The 19100-nt window shown below is 44.2% G+C and overlaps 2 protein-coding genes across 4 annotated transcripts in view; one reads left to right on the top strand and one right to left on the bottom strand.

The window, feature by feature from the left end:
• The window catches only part of UXS1 (UDP-glucuronate decarboxylase 1), a 58156-nt gene extending 56339 nt beyond the window's left edge, over positions 1-1817 (top strand). For both annotated transcript variants that reach the window (XM_080603758.1, XM_080603759.1), the window contains exon 15: positions 994-1817. In XM_080603758.1, the coding sequence (XP_080459884.1) occupies positions 994-1125 (132 nt within the window). In that variant the 3' untranslated portion in view covers positions 1126-1817. The remainder of the gene's footprint in view (positions 1-993) is intronic.
• A 5715-nt stretch (positions 1818-7532) lies between these two features.
• ECRG4 (ECRG4 augurin precursor) overlaps positions 7533-19100 on the bottom strand; it is a 33246-nt gene continuing 21678 nt past the window's right edge. Inside the window, exons 1-4 of one of the 2 annotated variants that reach the window (XM_080603780.1) lie at positions 11593-11776; positions 11063-11110; positions 9827-9984; positions 7533-7908 (exon numbers count right to left, since the gene is read on the bottom strand). In XM_080603780.1, coding sequence (XP_080459906.1) covers positions 7747-7908; positions 9827-9984; positions 11063-11110; positions 11593-11692 — 468 coding nt within the window. In that variant the 5' untranslated portion in view covers positions 11693-11776 and the 3' untranslated portion in view covers positions 7533-7746. Of the gene's footprint in view, positions 7909-9826; positions 9985-11062; positions 11111-11592; positions 11777-19100 lie in introns of those variants that run through there. The other variant, XM_080603779.1, reaches the window with a different exon arrangement.

The raw sequence follows: 19100 nt of genomic DNA, 5'->3' as shown, positions 1-19100 counted from the left end.
GAAAGAGCATGACTTTCTTAGCCAGCTCCCTATTCTAGCTAGCATAATGGTTTGTAAGCTTTTTTGGATTTTTTGCAGACAAAAATCTTTACGGGAAACCTGTGAACCCATCTAGTAAATACAAGCCTATTACTAGAAAAAGCTCTGGACCCTTCTGAAATTATTCAGACACCTGATATTAATAGACTGTGCCTCAAAGCACAAGGAGGGTGGAAGGTGTTATGATCATAAAAGGCTTAAAGCAGTTGCCTTTTATACTTCTGACCTGTTTTTGGTGCAGTCAGTACCAGCATTGACTCTGAAGTAGCAGCACAGTATTGGTACATCGAGTTTCAGGCATGTAGTTTTTGTGCTGTTTTTTTATCCTCTAGTATCGAAGATGGTATCAGCAAGCATGTCAGAGCATATGACTCCTGAGAAAAGTGGATAATATTTCTGTTGTTCTGCTCTACGAATCATAGTGCTTAAATATAGGCATAGAATATGAAAAAAATATAATTATTTTAATAGGATTTAAGGATATCAAACGAAATACTGGATGATAATTTGTATCCCTTCTTTCTTTATATCGACGCAAACCACAAACCCTACCACTTTTATACCTTTCTATGGTATATACCAGTCTGTGAGATTCTGCAAAAGGTGATCCTTAATTATTAAAAACAGAAGGGGCTTAAATTTCTGAGTACTTCTCTCTTTTAATGTATAATGGTCAAATTCTGTAAATCTGTTTTAACACTAAACAGGACAAACATAACTGTCTGATATGATTTAAGTTTATTAGTTTTTTTCACTTATAACATCAGAAAATACATCCGATGGTTGAAAGCTAACAGATGCATTAGCAGTGCAGAGATGTAACCAGTATGTGGTGCTGTTAATACTTGTATTGGCAAAGAATTAAAGGACTTTCTAGCAGTCTTGAATAGCTATATTAAAGAAGGTGCTGTTGTGAACTCAGAGTAATAATGATTCTCCCATTTTCGGGAACAGGTCCCATTGGAAGAAGGGTTGAATAAAGCAATTCATTATTTCCGTAAAGAACTTGAATATCAGGCGAACAATCAGTATATTCCCAAACCAAAACCTGCGAGGATGAAAAAAGGAAGAACAAGACATAATTGAAGACTGTTGGTTGGACAGGAAATGCCCTGCTTGACATTTGACGGATGTAATTTTCTTTTCTTTTTTTTTTTTTGAAAGAGACTTTAAAACAGGTATCATGAAGAACAAACTGGAATTTCATTCTGAAGCTTGCTTTAAAGAAGTGGATGTGCCTAAAAATAACAAACAAATATTCCCCTTCCCCTGCAAATCTTGCCTTGCACTTTTTAAATCTGTCTTTTTATGTAAAATAGAGTAGAAACATCTTTTAGTATTTTCAAGTTTTATATCTTGCTGTGAGATCATTTTGTTGTGACTGTCCTTGACAGTTTTATTTACTGGTTTCTTTGTGAAGCTGAAGATAAACACAAACGGGATGGAAAATGCCAATTTATTTATAAAATGGGTACTATAAAATATGAGATGTTACTATGCATAAGAAAAAAGCTAGTGGTATTGTCAGATGAAAGACACTGACACCTAGTATAGAGGAGTTTAAGAGAATTCTGTATGAGAGCTTTATGTATTCTTTAAAAGATTTTTTCAAAGGTTTAGTTTTAGTTGTACACTTGAATTTGAGATATTTTCATTGATTACCATGGATAAGGATATTTTGAATCACTACTGTGTTGTGCGTACTCTGGGAATAAAGTTAATGTATTATTGGTTACAGTGGTTGAATATGCTATTTTAATAAAATATTGAAACTTCTATTTACTAGTTTGTGTTTCACTGTGGGCACATCTCTGGCATACACAATATATACACAGATGTGTAATTAATTAGGAAGTGACACTGTAAATAATTGGCTCAAGGTTAATAGCATTTTGTCTTGCATTGCTCATCTCTTAATAGCTACATAGGAGGGGATGCAGGATGTTGGAATAGACAGGAAAAAAAAACATCCTGATTTATTTCATTTCAGGCAGTTGATAGTGATGCAGTAGTATAAGATTTCCTTAAGCCATGGATGCTAACTTCACCCTCCCTAATTGAGGAAATGTTTCTATTTTAAGCATTTATTGAATTGCCAGTAAATGCTTACAACTTCAATAACTATGCCTGTCATCCTAAAGAAATAAACTATAATTAAATTGTCCAGTTCTGCAGCGCAACATACCAAAGACTGAATACCTAGAAGGAAGAATTGGCAGAGGGCTTTTAAAAGGTATTTTGGCTTAGCGCCACTCACAATCGAAAATCCTAAATCTCATCAAGCAAAGTGGCTTGACTTTATCTCGTTAAAACTTGATGTTTCGTTAGCTTTTGAGGAACAGCTCCTTCATGTTTTTGAGGTCTGCAGACTGATGGTCAAAGTGGGAGCTACCTGCTGAGCTGACCTGGCGCCCGGACTCAGGGAGGGCTCTGGGGGCAGTGTGGTATTGAGGGCCCTGTGTCTGAGCATGCCATCCATCAAAGCTGGCCAAACCTCCTGGTGTTTGCAAGGCTTGGAGGCTCACCCAGGCTGTCTGAAAAAGCTCCAGAAACAATTTGGGGCAAAGGTATTCTTTCTCGTCATATTTACTTCGCATTCAAATTGTGCTGTTGGACGCCAAAGCTTCTATGAAGAGGTGGTGCACAAGAGTTGCAACCCTGCATCCAGCATTTAGAGCAGCCACTGAACAAGTAACAGGAGTTGTTGGGTACCAGCTGCTATTTCCAGGACTGCTTTTCATTTTATTCAATTACTTTAGTGTGAAATATGTAAACTGCACTGGAACAAACATGCTTCTGGAGACTGGCATAAAATGTGCATTTTCAAAAAAAAAAAAATCCCTCAGGAAGTCTGAATGTTTGGATGCTACAGATCTGAATTTAAAAGCTTTTTACTTTACTTCACAGCCTGACCTCCTTCACAGAAGGGGCAAATTGGTCAGAGGGCAAATGCCTGGTACTGATACAACCCATTTGTCAGTATGTGGCATGCCTCCCGCTGGGACTGAGTGACAGACTGCATTGATCTGTCACTTTTCTTGTGCTATTTCTAGCTTTCGTTTCAGTGGTTCCTTGTTCAGTTCCCATATCCTTTCTATATGCTGTCTTCTAGAAACAGCAGCGGAGGTGGCTGTTGCCCTTCGTGTTTGAAGCCAGTGGCTGGCTTTCTAGACAATTTGAAAAACATGAATTGTGGGTGTTAAAGCAGAGTCTGCTGGTGCTGAACACTGAAAATCTAAGATAATTTCAAGTTCTGTTTGGTCTCAGCCTTCAAGAAAGCCGTGTAGGTTTGCGTGTTGGTGCTCTCTGTTCCCACCTGATGCTACACATCCGAGGAGGAGGAAGGCATCGGTTTTGCAGGGGACCACAGGTAAGAAACAGCTGCTGCCACTTCAGCAGAGCCACTTTTGACAGAGGACAGTGGAGTACAGGGGTAAGCCAAGCCGTGTTCTCATCTCAATGCCCAAACACAACGTGTTGCTTTTTTTTTTTCAGGAAACTTGGGAGTTGGGATTTCCTGCTGTCACCTAGGCAAGCAGGCAGAGTTAAACTAACGTGACCTGTGTTATGTGGTCCCTATTTAGTCGCAGTGAGCTGCACAAGAGGGCAGTTCGGCCGGTGTTAGGTGCAAGTCCTCCTGGCTCAGTAGGGAACATGCAGCGCTAGCAGAGGTGTGTGGTGAACTGGATAGCTCGGTGCTGGCAAGTGAGGTCAGTTTTACAGAAGGAGAGGTGTGTAAGGCATCCAGGGTCCTGGGTTCCTTGAATCTCCCAAGGAGGACCACCCTTGCTGCCTGGAAGTTATCACAGTGTGAGGTCCACGGTTGGACTTTTTTTTTTTTCGCACCGACTGCTCCTATTTCTACACACAAGGCTGCTCAGAAGCTCTGTAAACCACATTATTGGTCCACAAACAGCTACAGAGAGCCTTGCAGACGGTTGTTTTAAGTGAGTAGTCCTGTGAACATACAGTCTAGAGAAGCTTCGTGTCTTTAGGTTAGATTTTCTGCTCTGGGGAGAGTCATCTAACCATCTCTTCTTGTGTCTGGGACGCTTGCAGCTTCTCTAAGATTCTGGTTTAGCAACCATTGAGCTTACCTCCCTCTGGGCATTTATGTACGTCTCTGCCATCTATTTTTTCCCAGAATTTTTTAGAAATATACATATATTTTTGAAAGTTCACTTTTGTTGAATATGTTTGGAGTTATCTTTCAGAGTTTAAGCAGGGGAGGAGGGAAGACACAAATGCAATTGCATAAATTCGTTACCCTTAGAGAACGGGCTAAAGAGGGCAAAACAGGGCTTTGATTAGTCTGATGGATCGAGCTGCTCCCCAGGCCTTTATTAGTGTTGAGTTTAATGCTACTTGAGGCCAAGAAGTCCCTGTAGGTTGTTAGAGGCTGATCAGAGAAGACTTGTCCACAGAAAAAGGATGCTTTGTTACTAGTAAGGGAAGCGTGTACTCCGCACTGCTAGTTCCTAACATCCATACATCCTGCCCCTGAAATCAGTGGAAATGTAGCCAGCACAAATCCATAGTGGCTTTGTTCTAAACATTTCCCAGTGCTGGAATCACAAGTGGTGGGAGAAGAGTACGGCATGGAAAAGATTGGGACTGCGATAGGACTGTTGGCACGCAGACACTATTCACGTGTGCCAGGGTGACCAAGATTTCCCTGTCTCCACCTGAATCCCTCTAGTGGCCTCGAGACCCTGTGTTTATGCCATGTTCGTGAAAAAATCTCGCATGTTAAAGTTCTTATTTGCTGCTCTGACTCCTTACAACGAACGGCAGCAAAAGCTCTGGACACAAGCAGAACTCCTTCTGTGTGGCAGGGGGCTCCCGAATGTGATGCTGTATCAACAGGGAGGTTTTTCTGAAATAACAATTCGTATTTCTTGCAAAAATCGAGCTCTGGTTCCCTGCTCCTTTTCCCAGTCCCTCTCCTTCCCTTACTTACCTACCCATAATAGCAATTTTTTTTTCCCACTTTTTTTTGTTGTTGTTGTTGATGCCATTTTACAGCTTGGAATAAGCAGCAGCTGGTTCATTCTTGCTGTGTTCTCCCAAGGTTTTGGCATGCTCTTGGCAAGGAGGGGATCTTCTGATTGTCTTGGTCCATGCCGTGCATGTTGGAAGGTCCAAACAGGAAGCCACGGGGAAACTTTTGGGGTGGCCATAAGTGTTGTCGTCCATCCAGGGAACAGTCCTGGGACAGCAGTGCCCACTTCTGAGTGACCACCTTCCCCAGCAGCCACCCGCAAACGGGGGGATGTGACACCACGGGGTCTTGAAACGTCGAGAGCTGGACCACGGCCAGTCTGGGGCTGTTCTGTAGGAAGCCACAATGAACAGTGCCCGCTCTTCTGTCCCGGTGAAGTGACGCGATATCAGTGCTGGGATGGCTGGGGATAATGCTGTGAAGTGCCCTGCGCTGTCTAAGCAGCAGAATAGAAAAGCTGGGAGAGGGTGGAGACTTTTGTCTGGGTTTGGGGACAGAAATATTCAAAGGAAACAACTTTATTAATGTACTTTGAAGCACTCCGTGCATTGTTGACAAACTGTTATTATTTTTCCTCGTTTTGCCTAAACCTGATGGTTTATGCCCGCTTGCTTGCTTTGCAGCTTTTTTTTTTGCATGCTGTTTTGCATCATTGGGACTTCACATCAGGCGGACCCCTCTGCAAGAAGGAGAGCGTCCTCCCCTCAGACCTGTTGCTTGGGAAAAATAAAAGTAAAATGTGATGCAAAGACCATGCACCATTTCTAAGAAGCCAACTGATGCCCAGATACCCTGGGAGACCAAAAAAAAAAAAACACTTCTGCCTCTTCCAGGGAGGTGGTGGCGTCACTGTCCCTGGGGGTGTTCAAGGAAAGGTTGGACGTGGCGCTTAGGGACATGGTTTAGCCTGACCCAGCCTGCCCAGTATGGGCACAATGTAATGGAAAAGATTATTTTATTTTATTTTGTCTTAGAGAATGCAGGTCTTGCTGACTGTATTGGGAGCATGCAAGACACGGAAAGCTGCTGGACTGAGTCAGCCTGCAGGAATGGACACGGCTTGCAAAGGCCTAGGGAGGGATGGTATTTATTTACAGCACTTTTTTTTTTTTTTTAATTCTTCTTACTCGGCAGGTCTGAATTCCCAGTTGTTTTAAATTCTGGGAAATGATGGAAATCATCAGCAGGGTTCAAACTTTGCCAAGTCCTTTGCACTTTTTTGATAGGACACAAACTGGAAGCGTTCTTCCAGGAATAGGTGTTTTCCATCTGGGCGAAGGAGTGCTTGGTTCAGAACAGGATTGTTCCCTATTGGGAGTAAATGGTCTTCTGCCCTAGGAAACGAACCAGTTTAAACCAATTAAACTGGCAAGGAGTCTGCTAAGTCTTCCAAGATCTAGGGGAATGCAATTTCTGGAGCACGTTAGGCTAGGGCGTGTGTGTGTGTGCAGTGGAAAATTGACCAACGTGTTTGTTCAATGGGGATCCCTCGGCAAAAAGCTGTCTGCCTAGCAGTGCTCCTCCTGGTTGCTGGGCCATCTCCCAGAAGGGGCTTTGGAAACTTCTTGCAAAGCATCACGGACAGCATCACCCACCGAACTCCTCTGGAAGACCGTGACAGCTGAAGTCTCCTTCTTAGGCTCAGCCAGGTCTGCATAAGGTCATTCTCTACTGTTAGAAGAGAGAAAAAGCGACATAGCTGGGGATGTGGTGGCAGAAAAAAAAAAAAAAAAAGGTCTTATTTCTGAAATGCTCTCTCTGATGGACTTTGATGCTCAGCCTGCTTTGCATGGAGTCCAGTCTGAATGGAGGCTGGCAGCAACATGGCAGGCAATTAGTTCTGGGGACCGTGTTGGATGCTATCTGAGGCTACCATCATTTGGAATAGCTTATCTAGCTATTTTGTTCCCATTTCAAGCTGGACTGAAAGCTTGCAGCTAAAGGGAAAAGACACAATGGGGAGCATTCATCAAAGATATCTTTTGCCTGCGATGGTATGGGGCCTCTGCATCTCAACTATTGCTGCTGAAGTTGGGTTCTTCCTTGGAGCCCTGGTCCTGAAGAATCCTTTCCTTTCACAAGCTTTGGAGGCAAGCAAGCTTCTCTACACTGTATTTAGCTTTCGTGAACGTCTTTCTCCTTGCCCCAACAGGAACTGTAAGGGTGCCATATCACACAAGTTTGTAAGGCTGTGGGCAGTAGGTATGGAAATATCAGAGGAGGCAACATGGCAGCTTTCATTTGAGAGGATTTCTTTTTTCTTTTCCCCTAGGAATAACTGGATTTGTTTGTTCACACAAATGTGAATCAGCAAGCACATCTGATATGTATTGGCATATATTATATGCTCTATATGCCAAGCTAGATGACATAATGTAATTTTACAATTGGATGTAGGAAAGCAAATGAAAAAGCCTTTTAAAAAATAATCTCTAGTAATACAGCTCAGTGAAACTCACTCTACTCAGCTCTACTAAATAATGGAAAATTGTTTATTTTATCAAAAAAAGCTTTATTTCTATAACACTTTATATATAGTGTACTACTAAGTAACAATAGTTTAAAAAAGTCATATTTCTCTTTTCAAAATCTGGCAGCTCCTTTACACTTGCTGTTCTACACGAACAGCAGGGAAGCGGGGCCGCTGTGACTCAGCCTTGCCCATCACAGCCCTATAGATACCAGCTGAAGGAGGAGAAATGGCATTAGTAATCATCGTAGTTGACGCCTGCCCCATGCCTGAAGGTGTGGGGGTTCCGTGGGCCAATTGGTGAATCCTCATCGTAGTGGTGCTGGTAGTATCCACCGTAGTACTCGTTGCCACCGCGCCCTAAGCTCGTCCAGTAGGACATGTCGTCTTCAAATTTCTGCCAGACAAAAAAAATAAAATAAAAGTAAATAAATAAATCCTTGCTGTCCAAGAATGGAACTTTACAATGAAGAGAATGAAAGAAAAAAAAAAAAAGCAATTTTTCTTTTTTCCTCCAGAAATTCAGATCCTTCACATAATTGACAAAACTAAATCCCTACATCCAAGAGGTTTTGTGACTGCACCAACTTTCTCTATGGGACATATCCGGACCCTGATCTGGTCCTGATGTCCTGACCAGCCCCACCTGGGACCCACCATCCCACAGCCCTGCTCTCTATGCAGTGCTTAAACTGAGAGCATCTTCCACTGGAACACATGCTGAACACCATTAATATTTCTGCTACCTTTTCAACAGAAGTCTATAGAAACATTCAATGTTTTGCATTAAAAATTGAAAATTTGTTCTGTTGCCCTATGTCTTCCGTCACAAGGTCCCTGAGTGCAAAATGGGTGAAAGAACCCTTCACTTTTTGGCTCTGATGTCTCACTTATTTTATTTTTCGTGTTTAATTTTCAATCGAATATGCAGCTATAGGCAGTAGGCAGTTCAATTCTGTACACGGCAGCAGTGGAAAAACAGTATGCAAGGATATCAAATACTTGCCAAGCCAAAGCCTTTCCATATGAATGACTCTTTGGAAATATTTTTGGCCGAGATTTGAAAAAAAAGTTTTGCAAAATACACAATGGGTAAGTATGGCCTAAGTCCTTGCTAAAGCATGACTGGAACAAACAGTTATTTCATTGTTAAAACTGTGTCTTAATACTCCAGAAAACCTCCTAAGTGGATTCATTGTGTCCCACAACAGGCCTCGTTTCATTTTTGTCAATGCACACAGCAACGTGCAGTGAGGAATACATCTTATCTGCACGGCTTGTCCTTGCTACTTAACCTCTTGGGATTTGCACCCAGTCTCCAGTTTGGGAGCCACAATGCTGCGTTTGTTATTTTTCCTACTGTGTAGGGGGTATAGCCATGCTGTTAAAAAGTAACTTGTATCTACATAATGTCCAGGAGCAACAAAGAAACGTAGCCTTCATTATTGCAGTCCAAGCAAAGGATTGTTTTTAATTGTTCCAGCTTTGAAAATGAGTGCATTCATCTTCTAAGCAATCCATGTAACATGAAGGTCTAAAATGTACTCCAGCTTGCCTGTGCCCGTGCAGTCTCATTAAACACATTCATGCAGCTGACAGAAGCCAGGAATTCAATGTCTATATCTATTTTTACCTCTTATTTATGTACAAATTATTCCACACGTGGGACTGCAAGTAAATGCACGTTTTCCACTCTTTCAGTGTCTGTTGAGCAGGGCTTTGTGCAGCGTGCATATCAGCTGGGAGCTCTTGCTTCCACTCCAGTGTTTATACAAATTAACTGTTGTAGGGAAATATATCCTTATCATTTGAAGGGAGCACATTGCCAGGCAGATTTCCTTTCACATTTAGAGTCAAGGCACAGCTGCCAGTGCTGGCGGGGGCCGGGAGCCGTGCAAGAGGCAGGTGACGGTGGTGCGATTTCATTGCAGAACGCCACCCAGGACCAGCCTGGTGTGCCTTTCTCAGCGTGTTTAGAAGCAAATTGATTGAGTCGAGCCTGCCAAATTCATTTCCTGAAACACAATTGATTACCCCGTCTGGCCGTCTATTTCTCAAGGCAAACTTTGTCTCTAAGTCTGTAACCGGTTAAGCTTAGGTTCAGTAGAAGGCAAGAATTCCTGCCAGGATTTCAACACTGTTTTGTCTATTAATAAAAGTACGTGGAACAAATACCAAGCTTATATTTCTGTGCAACATTTGCTATTTAAACCAGATGAACAAAATCGCAGCATCCGACCTGTGACCAGAAACAGGGCAGCCCCACTCCCAGTGGCTCACCCCGAGCCCTGACGTTTCTGGGGTGCCTCACTCACCGCCTCGTCGAAGCCCAGGTACAGGAACTGCTGGTACCACTGCTGCACTTCGGGCTGGCTGCGGTCCCACAGCTGCCGCTTGTGGCGTCTCAGGCTGCTCAGGAACTCCTTGGCCGCCTTCTCTTTCACCGACACCTCGGGCTTCACGGCGGCGGGGGCTGGAATTAATTTCCCCCCCAAAAGACACGCCAGGAAATTTTTTAATCAGCCTGAAATGTACCCCACTGTAAACGTTTCTTTCTTTGTGTTCATTACCTCTGTCCTTGGCAGTGCGGTGTATGTAGCGGTAATAAAAACAGGGACTGGCAATACAGTACAGTTTCGCAGCTATTCCTATTCTCTTGGATTTTGTAACAGCTATTCTGAGCTTGAAGACATGTTAAGGGTGGAATTTAACTCAATAACCCGAACAGAGGAAAGGAGAATGGACTGTGTGTGCTGCAGCCACAGGAGAGGGAAGGAAGACAGGAGGTGAAGTTACAAAGCCTGAAGCAGCTGGAGAAACGCATAGCTCAGGGGACGTGGGCGAATGCTCTCAACATGCCAGGCCTGCAAATAAGGGGTTTGTTGCTGCAGGAGGAACGCAGGTACGTCTGAAACGTACAGCAGTGAGAGCCAGCCAGCCCCTGCTAAGCACAGTGGTGATCTTCCCATCAAAGCAGCGCAGTGCCCCGTGATGGCTGGTTGGGCTTCCTGAGAAACCAGGAGCATGCACAGGGGTAGGAAGAACATCTCGCCCGCGAGGATCTCCCCCCGGTCTGTCCCTCTCACTGGGAGCCAGAACAAAAGCCAAAAGTTGCTGGGGTGCAGGAATGGCTGCTGCACACCTATTCGCAGGTATCGCACAAGGACCTACACGATGCAGGGAGCCCGCATGCATGGGAAGCGTCCCTGGCGTGCAGGGCTGGGAAAAGCCCACGCTGGGAAAACCAGGTGCTGCGTCCTGCTGCACCACGGCCAGGCACGCAGAGCAAAGGGAAGGGATCCCATGGGGACAGCAGCAGGACCCACAGGGACATGCGGGCACGGGCACCACGGAGCTGGCACTGTGCTCGCAGGAGTCGCGTCACACATACTTGTGCACGGCCAGCTTTGGTCTAGGTGCTCATACAGCGCTCCTCTGGCCGCTCTCTGAGAGCCGTGAGGACACTTTTAGAGCTGTGATTGATGGCAGCTGAATCACACAGGGGAAAAAGAAAAAAAAAAAAGAGGGAAAGCAATTTGCTGTCTCTTTACCTTCTCGTTTTTGAAGCATCAGTTTAAGCTTATTTCCTCTCGAAACGCCTAGAGAAGCAAAAATAAGACATACTTCAGCTAGCCACTCTATTTAGCGAGACAGAAATAACAACAAAACACTCGTATCTCAAAGAGCACACAGAGAGATGCCGTAGCTCCCCTCCACCGAGGGAAAGGCTGGAGAAAGTTTCCACCGGCGCTCCCGCTTACACGCCTGGGTGCAACACGAGCTACAGGGAAGCCCCCAACCCTCCGGCACCCTTTCCCCGGCAGTTTTGGGGCGGGAGCCCCACCACCTCGTTCACCTGCCGCAAAGTTTGCCTTTTCCAGCAGAAGGTCTCCGTGCGGTGGCAGAGCAGCCGGGCTGGGACGGGCACCCTGGGGAACTGTCACCGAGCGGGCGTCCTGGTGGCCAGCCCCCAAACCCTTAATGCACCCCAAAACCAAGGCGCTGGTGGGAGATGCTCGTCCCGCACTAAGCTGGGGGGGCTGCGGCGGGGGGGGGGGGATGCCCCCGAGCGCTCACTCACCGGGGGCCGCGCAGAGCAGCGGGAGGAGGAGGAGGAGGAGGAAGAGGAGGAAGAGGAGGAAGGCCCCGGGCAGGGCCCCGCGGGGGCACGGAGGAGGCATAGCGGAGAGCGGCGTCCCCGCCGGGCCGGGGCGAGACGAAGCGGAGCGGAGCGGGGGGAGAGGGGGAGAGGGGGAGAGGCGGCGAGGGGAAGCAGCGCCCGGCCCACGCCGCGCCTACGCCCACGCCCCAGCACGGGGCCCCGCCGCTGGGTGAGAAGGAAAAGAAAAAGGAAAGGAAAAAAAAAGAAGAAAAAAGAAAAAATGAAAAAAGAAAAAAAGAAAAAAGGAAAAAGGAAAAAGAAAAAAGGGAAAAGAAAAAAAAATTAAAGAAAGAAAAAGAAAAAGAAAAAGAATGAAAAAGAAGGAAAAAGAAAAAAGAAACAAGAAAAAAGTTTAAAAAAAAAGAAAGAGAAAAGAGAAAAAAGCAAAAAACGAAAAAAAAAAGAAAAAAGAAGGAAAAGGAAAAAAAAAGAAAAAGAAAAAGGAAAAGAATGGAAAAGAAAAAAGAAACAAGAAAAAAGTTTAAAAAAAAGAAAGAGAAAAGAGAAAAAAGCAAAAAGCGAAAAAAAAAGAAAAAAGAAGGAAAAGGAAAGAAAAAAAGAAAAAGAAAAAGAAAAAGAAAAAGAAAAAGAAAAAGAAAAAGAAAAAGAAAAAGAAAAAGAAAAAGAAAAAGAAAAAGAAAAAGAAAAAGAAAAAGAAAAAGAAAAAGAAAAAGAAAAAGAAAAGAAAAAGAAAAAGAAAAAGAAAAAGAAAAAGAAAAAGAAAAAGAAAAAGAAAAAGAGAGGAAAAAGGAAAAGAGAAAGAAAGAAAGAAAGAAAGAAAGAAAGAAAGAAAGAAAGAAAGAAAGAAAGAAAGAAAGAAAGAAAGAAAGAAAGAAAGAAAGAAAGAAAGAAAGAAAGAAAGAAAGAAAGAAAGAAAGAAAGAAAGAAAGAAAGAAAGAAAGAAAGAAAGAAGTAAAAAGAAAAGGGGGAAGGGAAAGGGGAAGGGGAGAGGAGGGGAAGGGAAGATTAATTTAAAAAAAATAAATAAATTGTTAACCAAAGGTACTCTCGCTGCAACACTTAGCACATCCTCCCCCAGCCGTACTCCAAGTGCCCCCTCAGACCATACCGAGCCGCCTGCTCTGTGTGCAGCAGGCTCTGTTCCAGCCTGTGCGAGCAGCTGCTAGCCGTAATTGAGGGCTTACGTGATTTTTGTGTCCTTTGTGCTTGAACGTGTAGTTAACTGTGTTTCGGTAGCACAAGGCATGCACTCTTCTGTTTAGCTTTGCACAGCTTGCCAGTTTCCAGCCGCATTAATTTTTGTGGTTCCATGTAATCCAGTATTAGCAGACAAAGACTTCTCAGCTATTCATATAGGTTTTTTGTTACAGCGGAAATGAAAAAAAAAATATGGCCGTAACATGTCATTTAACATTTCTCTACGTATTAAGTCAGTTTGTCAGTTGCCTGTAATATGGATGAAATTGAGAGCTTGTCTTGGTGGGAGAATGAATCAGAATTAACCAAAGGTTAAGGTTTTTTCCGCCTCCCCTCCTCTCCTGTCTTCCCTCCCTCCCTCCCTCCTCCCAGGTCCATGGAAGACTGCAGTGCATTTAAACTGAGCTGCTTCAAAAACCATTGGGATTTATTTTTCTTCAGATAGACAGGTTTAGCATGTAATAAGAACTGGAGGCCCAAAATCCAAACTCACTAACCAGAAGTCCCTGCTCAGCAGGACCAGATCTGTAATGGCTCCTAAGCTTACTGTGCATTTTCCCATTTCAGGCTTAAGTTCCCCTCGGTGAATTCAGCTTCTCTCAGCGTCTTCCTCTGCAAACATCTGAAACAGCCCAGATTAACCGTGGAGAAATCCTTGTCCGCCCTGGACAGAAACCTCTCTCTTGACTTGCAGCAGAGACCCACAGCTCTTAGGAGACCGTCACGGTTTTCTCGCTGCCCGCTGAAGCAGTGCCAGGGTACGGGGAAGAATGCAGGAGGTTTTAGAGGAGAGGGTGAGTGAGAAGAGCAGGGCTAAAGCTCAGGCCCCCTGCTCATCCCATGTCCTCCGAGCAGCGATCCCAGCGACCGAGGGGCTGACACAGGAGCCAGGTCCCCTGGGCCACCTCCCATGCAGCCGAGACCCAAAATTATTGTCCATTTTATCACTGCCTCTGAGTGTTTCTTCCCCGTTGCTGCATGTTTTGAGCCTCAGTGCTCTCAGAGTGTAAGGCCGTGTTGCAGCAAGCGCCTGTTCTTCAGCATCAATGTGCTCTTTCATTAGCTTAACTTTGATGGTCTCTTTACTAAAACCATTTGGCTTTTCTTGGAAAGCTGGCTGCAGAAAATAACTAGGAGCACAACAAGCAGACTACATATGCAAGGCTGCATGAAATACACATGAAGTAGATAATTTATAAAAACTGGGCAATCACTCGCAAACATTTACATCCCGCTGCTATTTTTGATAATGGCAAACCACTATTTTGTCCAGCTGGTCAGTCCACAACAAGTCTTGCGTGTAAGCTGATTCTCTGCAGAATTTCAGGTACTTGGTGCATCTGGAGCAAGGGAATACAATGCAGTGAATCTCATCAGTGCACTGGATATATCACCGTGGCTCAAGAAACTGCCCAGATGAAATGCTATCTTGTGAAACTCAGAGAATGTATTGACTTGAGTACAAGGTTATTGTAGAAAATCATTGCTCCGTTGGTGGAAGAAATGATTGACAGGAGAATATAATGCTCAAGGTTAAACTGAATGCTGCATCTTTCCAGAAAAAGTCACTTTCTCAGCTCAGGGGATAGAAGTTATGAACATATATATAAAAAAAAGTTGTTAAAAATATAACACAATCTCTTTTCAAAGCCAGTGCTGAAAGGTGACCACTATTTTTTCCAGTAGCAATCTTTATTTCTATCCCAGGTTGTTTTAAGGACTAGCACATTGTTGCCCTGGTGTTGCAGTAAGACACACTTTTCTGCTGAGCTTGTGACTACTGCATCATTACTGGAAGTGTGTACCTTCAGATGAGTACTCATGTTTATTGGTACACCTGTGGTGCCCCTTTCTGGTATTTGCCATTTAAAAACACAATCACCGTGCATGCTACCCTGACAGTGCAGTGTTTTTCAGGTTCTCTTCATTAACAATAGCACTGCTCTCTTTAAATTACCCTTTTCTTCAGCCCAGCTTATGGTTTGGAGTCTAAGGAACTCCTGCCAATTGCCTCCTGCCAGCTTGCTTTCTCTTCAGAGCCTGTGGCACACCGTGTACCTTTTTTGGGAGGTAAGCAAATAAGATCCCATCTGATTTTTTATTTTTATTTTTTAATGGTTCTGCAACTCACTACAAGTCTGCCAACAGTCTGAGTGACCTTGTTTCATCTCTGTGATCTCTGCATTTACACTTACAGTTTTTAAACCCAGTGGCTTCTACCTAAAGTGACATGGACATATCTCTGTCGTGAAGCATCACTGGGTTTTAAAGCATCTACATTCCTTTATTATTGTTATTATTGTATATTTGGATTAAAATTAAGTACAGACAGATTCGTGAATAGCAGAAAGTCACCCTAGCTTTTGTATCTCATCACAGCAGCTGTTGAGAGAACTTGTTATGTTCATTAACATGTAAGAGAGATCATCAGTATTGCCATTCAAGGATATCCAGAAATTCAATGCACAAAAAACATGTGAAAAAGTTGATCTTGGTTTCTTTCCTTTTTCCTTTATTAGGCTTCATGCTTTCCAGATTTTCAACACAGTTATGTTTTTAAATATAGTGTATTCTTTTATAATCAAAGGACTCCTAAGGCTGGATTTTCAAGGAAGAAAAACAACAAATATAATGAGACATGATAAAACGGTGAGACCTGGCTTCAGCATAACTAAGTAGGTAAATAGACATGGTGGACACTGGCCAAGGACTTCAGGAGGCAACACTTCTTCTCAAGCAGAGAAGCACCACAAAGATTTTGATGGGCCACTGACAAGACCTGTCGGATTGAGAACAGGGCAGAGCTGAAGTTTTCCAACACTTAGAAAATTGTTGTTTCCTGTTAATGAGTTTTTACAAAACATCCCAACCATCTTGCCCTGGTAGCTAGCCTTAGGATGGAGGCACTTGGCACTCCAAATTGTTTCTGCAGCCTGTTCCAAGAAAACCACAGGAGTCATGTTTTTCTGCCAAACAGAAGGAAGAACATTTAAGTCATCATCCAGTTACTCCCAAAACATGTTGAGTTTCACACTACACTTTCTCCTGCTCCAGGGTCTTCCCAATAGTGACAGAACCAGCCCCAAGTCCCAGGACAAACCCTTTTGCTTCAGGGAAATTTTATTTGTCACTGACTACAAGTTTTGCTGGCCTTGATGCATGGTCTGTGACTGATAGGAACAAGAGCATTTCATCCATTGCAACTTGCTTGGTAGCAGCAGTACTTTGATCAATGCTACTAATAAACATTAACCTTTATATTTTCCATAGAAAATAGCTTAAAATACAGTATTTCATTTTTCCCCCCATAGTCTTGGCTACTACTGGTATTTTCTGCAGCTTCTGGCTGACACTGTCAGATAGGAGGTTGTGGCTGTCAGTCTGTTTGTCTTTCTCCCTTTACTGACAGTAATTTCCTGCCCTCACTATAGAATTAACCTTATTGCTCTCATGATGAGCACAGTGAGAAGCAGGTTAGTCCAGCAATGTTATCTGGCCACAACTGCCTCCTTTCGTTAGGTGACATACAATAGAGGGATACAAAAAATGCTCTCCCTAAGAAGTCCTTCTCCTTTTTCTCTTCCACTGCCTCCAGTACATTTTTGCAAGCATATAGCAAGTCTGCAAGTTGGGTCTAACAGGAAAAGAGAGGAACTGTAGTACATTTAAACGTGTCTTTTTACCACAGACTGATCTCTTTCAAATCATTCTTTCTTTTACTGCTGTCTCTAAGGGCTCTTCTTTTAATGCTTTAGAATGTTTTTTTCTGAACTCGTATTTCTGAGCTATTTTTGACTTATATTCGTTCCCTTCTTTTATTATACCCATCCAGAATGCACGTACACTGTTAAAAAAAGAGACACTGCAAATCCTCAAAGATTAGTAAATGCAAAGTATTAGATGTCTTAATTTTAGCAGTTTGCCTTTAGCATCCCCTTCCTACACAATATTGCTGTCTTAATGGTTTGTACACCCTTCTGCTCTTTCCCCAAAACTGGACTTACTCATGGGGTGGTTGGTGCTCATATAATAATAATATATATATATATACATAATAAAACAGCTATTTAATGTTGTGCTGTGCTGCCAGTTGACTGTTCATGGTGACCAAACCCTTCCCCACATAGCTGCTCTGTCCCACCTGCCATGGTCTCCCTGTCCTCCCAGTCCCCCAGCCAAATTCTCGTCACAAGACCATTATTTCCTCCTCATGCTTCACCAGAAAGCTGGTCTGGGGACACAGCACCATCACACCAGCAACAGCTAGACCAGGGGAAGCAGCAGAACGTGCTTCAGGCACCTTCAGGCCCTGGGGCAGGTTTCTCAGCCCGAAGGAGCCTCCCTCCACTTGCCACTGGCCCCCCTACAACCCTTTGCAGAGCAGCATATGTGTGTCCTTTCCTCTCCAAAGACTATAACCATAAGAGTCAGCCTTTCCTGCACACAGTTAAGCAAGTTATGATGAAGCTGACACAAACTGGAGGACGGACGGAGGCTGGGTTGTTCTTCTCCAGGCAGCTGCCCTATCCTTAAGAGCTGAAGTCCATGTGGTGGCTTGCTACCACCAAGATATTTTCCCCCTTTCTCCTCCCATGTTATTTGGCTCTCCCCTCTCTTATTAGCACTGACTCTGCTGCTTTTTGGATCCAATTTGGCATTCACTAAACCAGCAGGGCTGTGTTCAGGTTTACTTTTGCTAGGCCTGTCTTCAGGCCTAGCGAGCTGTGATGGCTCGGCCAGGCAGTGAGCCAGAGCCGGGGCTGAGCAAGAAGGCTGAGGGAGAGTATGTCCAGAACTGGGAATGGGGTGAAACTGGTCAAACCGACCTCCATTTTGCTGGGGAAGTGTATGATGTCCACCCCACCCTGAGGAACAGTCAAGGGTCAGGCCTCCTCCATAGTCAGACAGCAGCAGCCCAGCAGCCAGACAGTGTGGAGAGGCCTGCCTGAGGCAGGTGCCTGGCATGGAAAATATCTGCCCAAACAGCAGAAATAAGGCAAAGTCACCTGCTGCTGAAAACAGGTGGTTTCTGTCCCCTGGGTTTGAGCACGAGGCTTTGGGAGCCTTAACAGCAGCTGGAGCATCTCGGCTCTGAGTACGACTCCAAGGTTATCAGAGCGGAAGCTGCTCTCATCTTTCTGACGTTATCAAGTGTGACCTTATGCCCCCCCTTGATTTGCTGTGCAGCCACTTTCTCAACCTCTGCTTTGCGTCTGTGCCTTCCAGTTTCACCAGCGCCTGCCTAAGCCCTCCCTGTGATGGAGGCTGTGCCTCTGCCCGTTTGATGCTGGATTACATTTCTGATTTACAGCTCAGTTTTTTTCCAGGAGAGTGCACCTTTTGTAGTTCTTGCGTGCTGCTGCTGAGTAAGAGATCATGGCATCTTTAATCTTCCAGCATGAAATCCTGCTGCAGCAAGCCACGCTTGGATGCCAGCGGCTTCAAAGGCAATCTTTACCAAGCTGGCAGCGCAATGCTGCACCGCCACCGACTATGAGCATTTGAGGGGGCATTTTTGCCTGTTGTGATCATTTAAGTGCTTGTCCTGCAAATAGCCACGCAGATACTCAATTTGAATCATAAGAGCAGTGTGGCATCCCATTCATCTCAGAAAGATTAAATTCCAGTCTGCTGCTGCTATGCCTGGGTCTTGCAAAATGCCGTTGTACAGAAATGTAGCTGCCATGTGAAGGCACGCGTTTCATCTCCGGCTCTTTGCTCTCCTGAGGTTGCACTGGGTGCATGAATATGTGCTAATAGGGCTGCACACCTTCCAGACTAAAGCTGGCTCTCATTCACACAGGCAGAAGAACCTGCCCATGTTTGTTCATGTAGGCAAGCCTCCAAAGTCTCTGCTAGCTCCTCTAAGCATGGGCATAATAGCTCTTATGTGATGGAACTATTGCCCTTGGGGATGGCTGTGGCACAGAGGAGCTGCCATCCATCACCAGTGTGTTGGTCCTTCTTGACCAAAAATGCCCCCTTGAGAAAACAAACCCATCTGGGGCTTGATCATTCAACTTTGGGCCAGATCAAATACAGTTTAACCAGAAAGCCAATCTGCTTCGGGAATGAGAATTCTGGGGCTGCAGTTCTTCAGGATGGGGTGAGCAATTTAATAGCTTTACAGCTACCAAATCCAACACCAAAATATTTTGCTTCCTTCTTTCTTAAGATCTGCTACTATAAACCTTTGTGTTCCCTTCCACTTCCTTTTTTCCCCCCCCTAATGAAAACTGCCTCTTCCATGAAACTGCAATAATAATTTC

The sequence above is a fragment of the Anser brachyrhynchus genome, assembly GCF_964034855.1.
Source record: "Anser brachyrhynchus genome assembly, chromosome: 1".
Classification (NCBI taxonomy): Eukaryota; Metazoa; Chordata; class Aves; order Anseriformes; family Anatidae; genus Anser; species Anser brachyrhynchus.
This window is presented reverse-complemented; position numbering and strand designations above follow the sequence as displayed.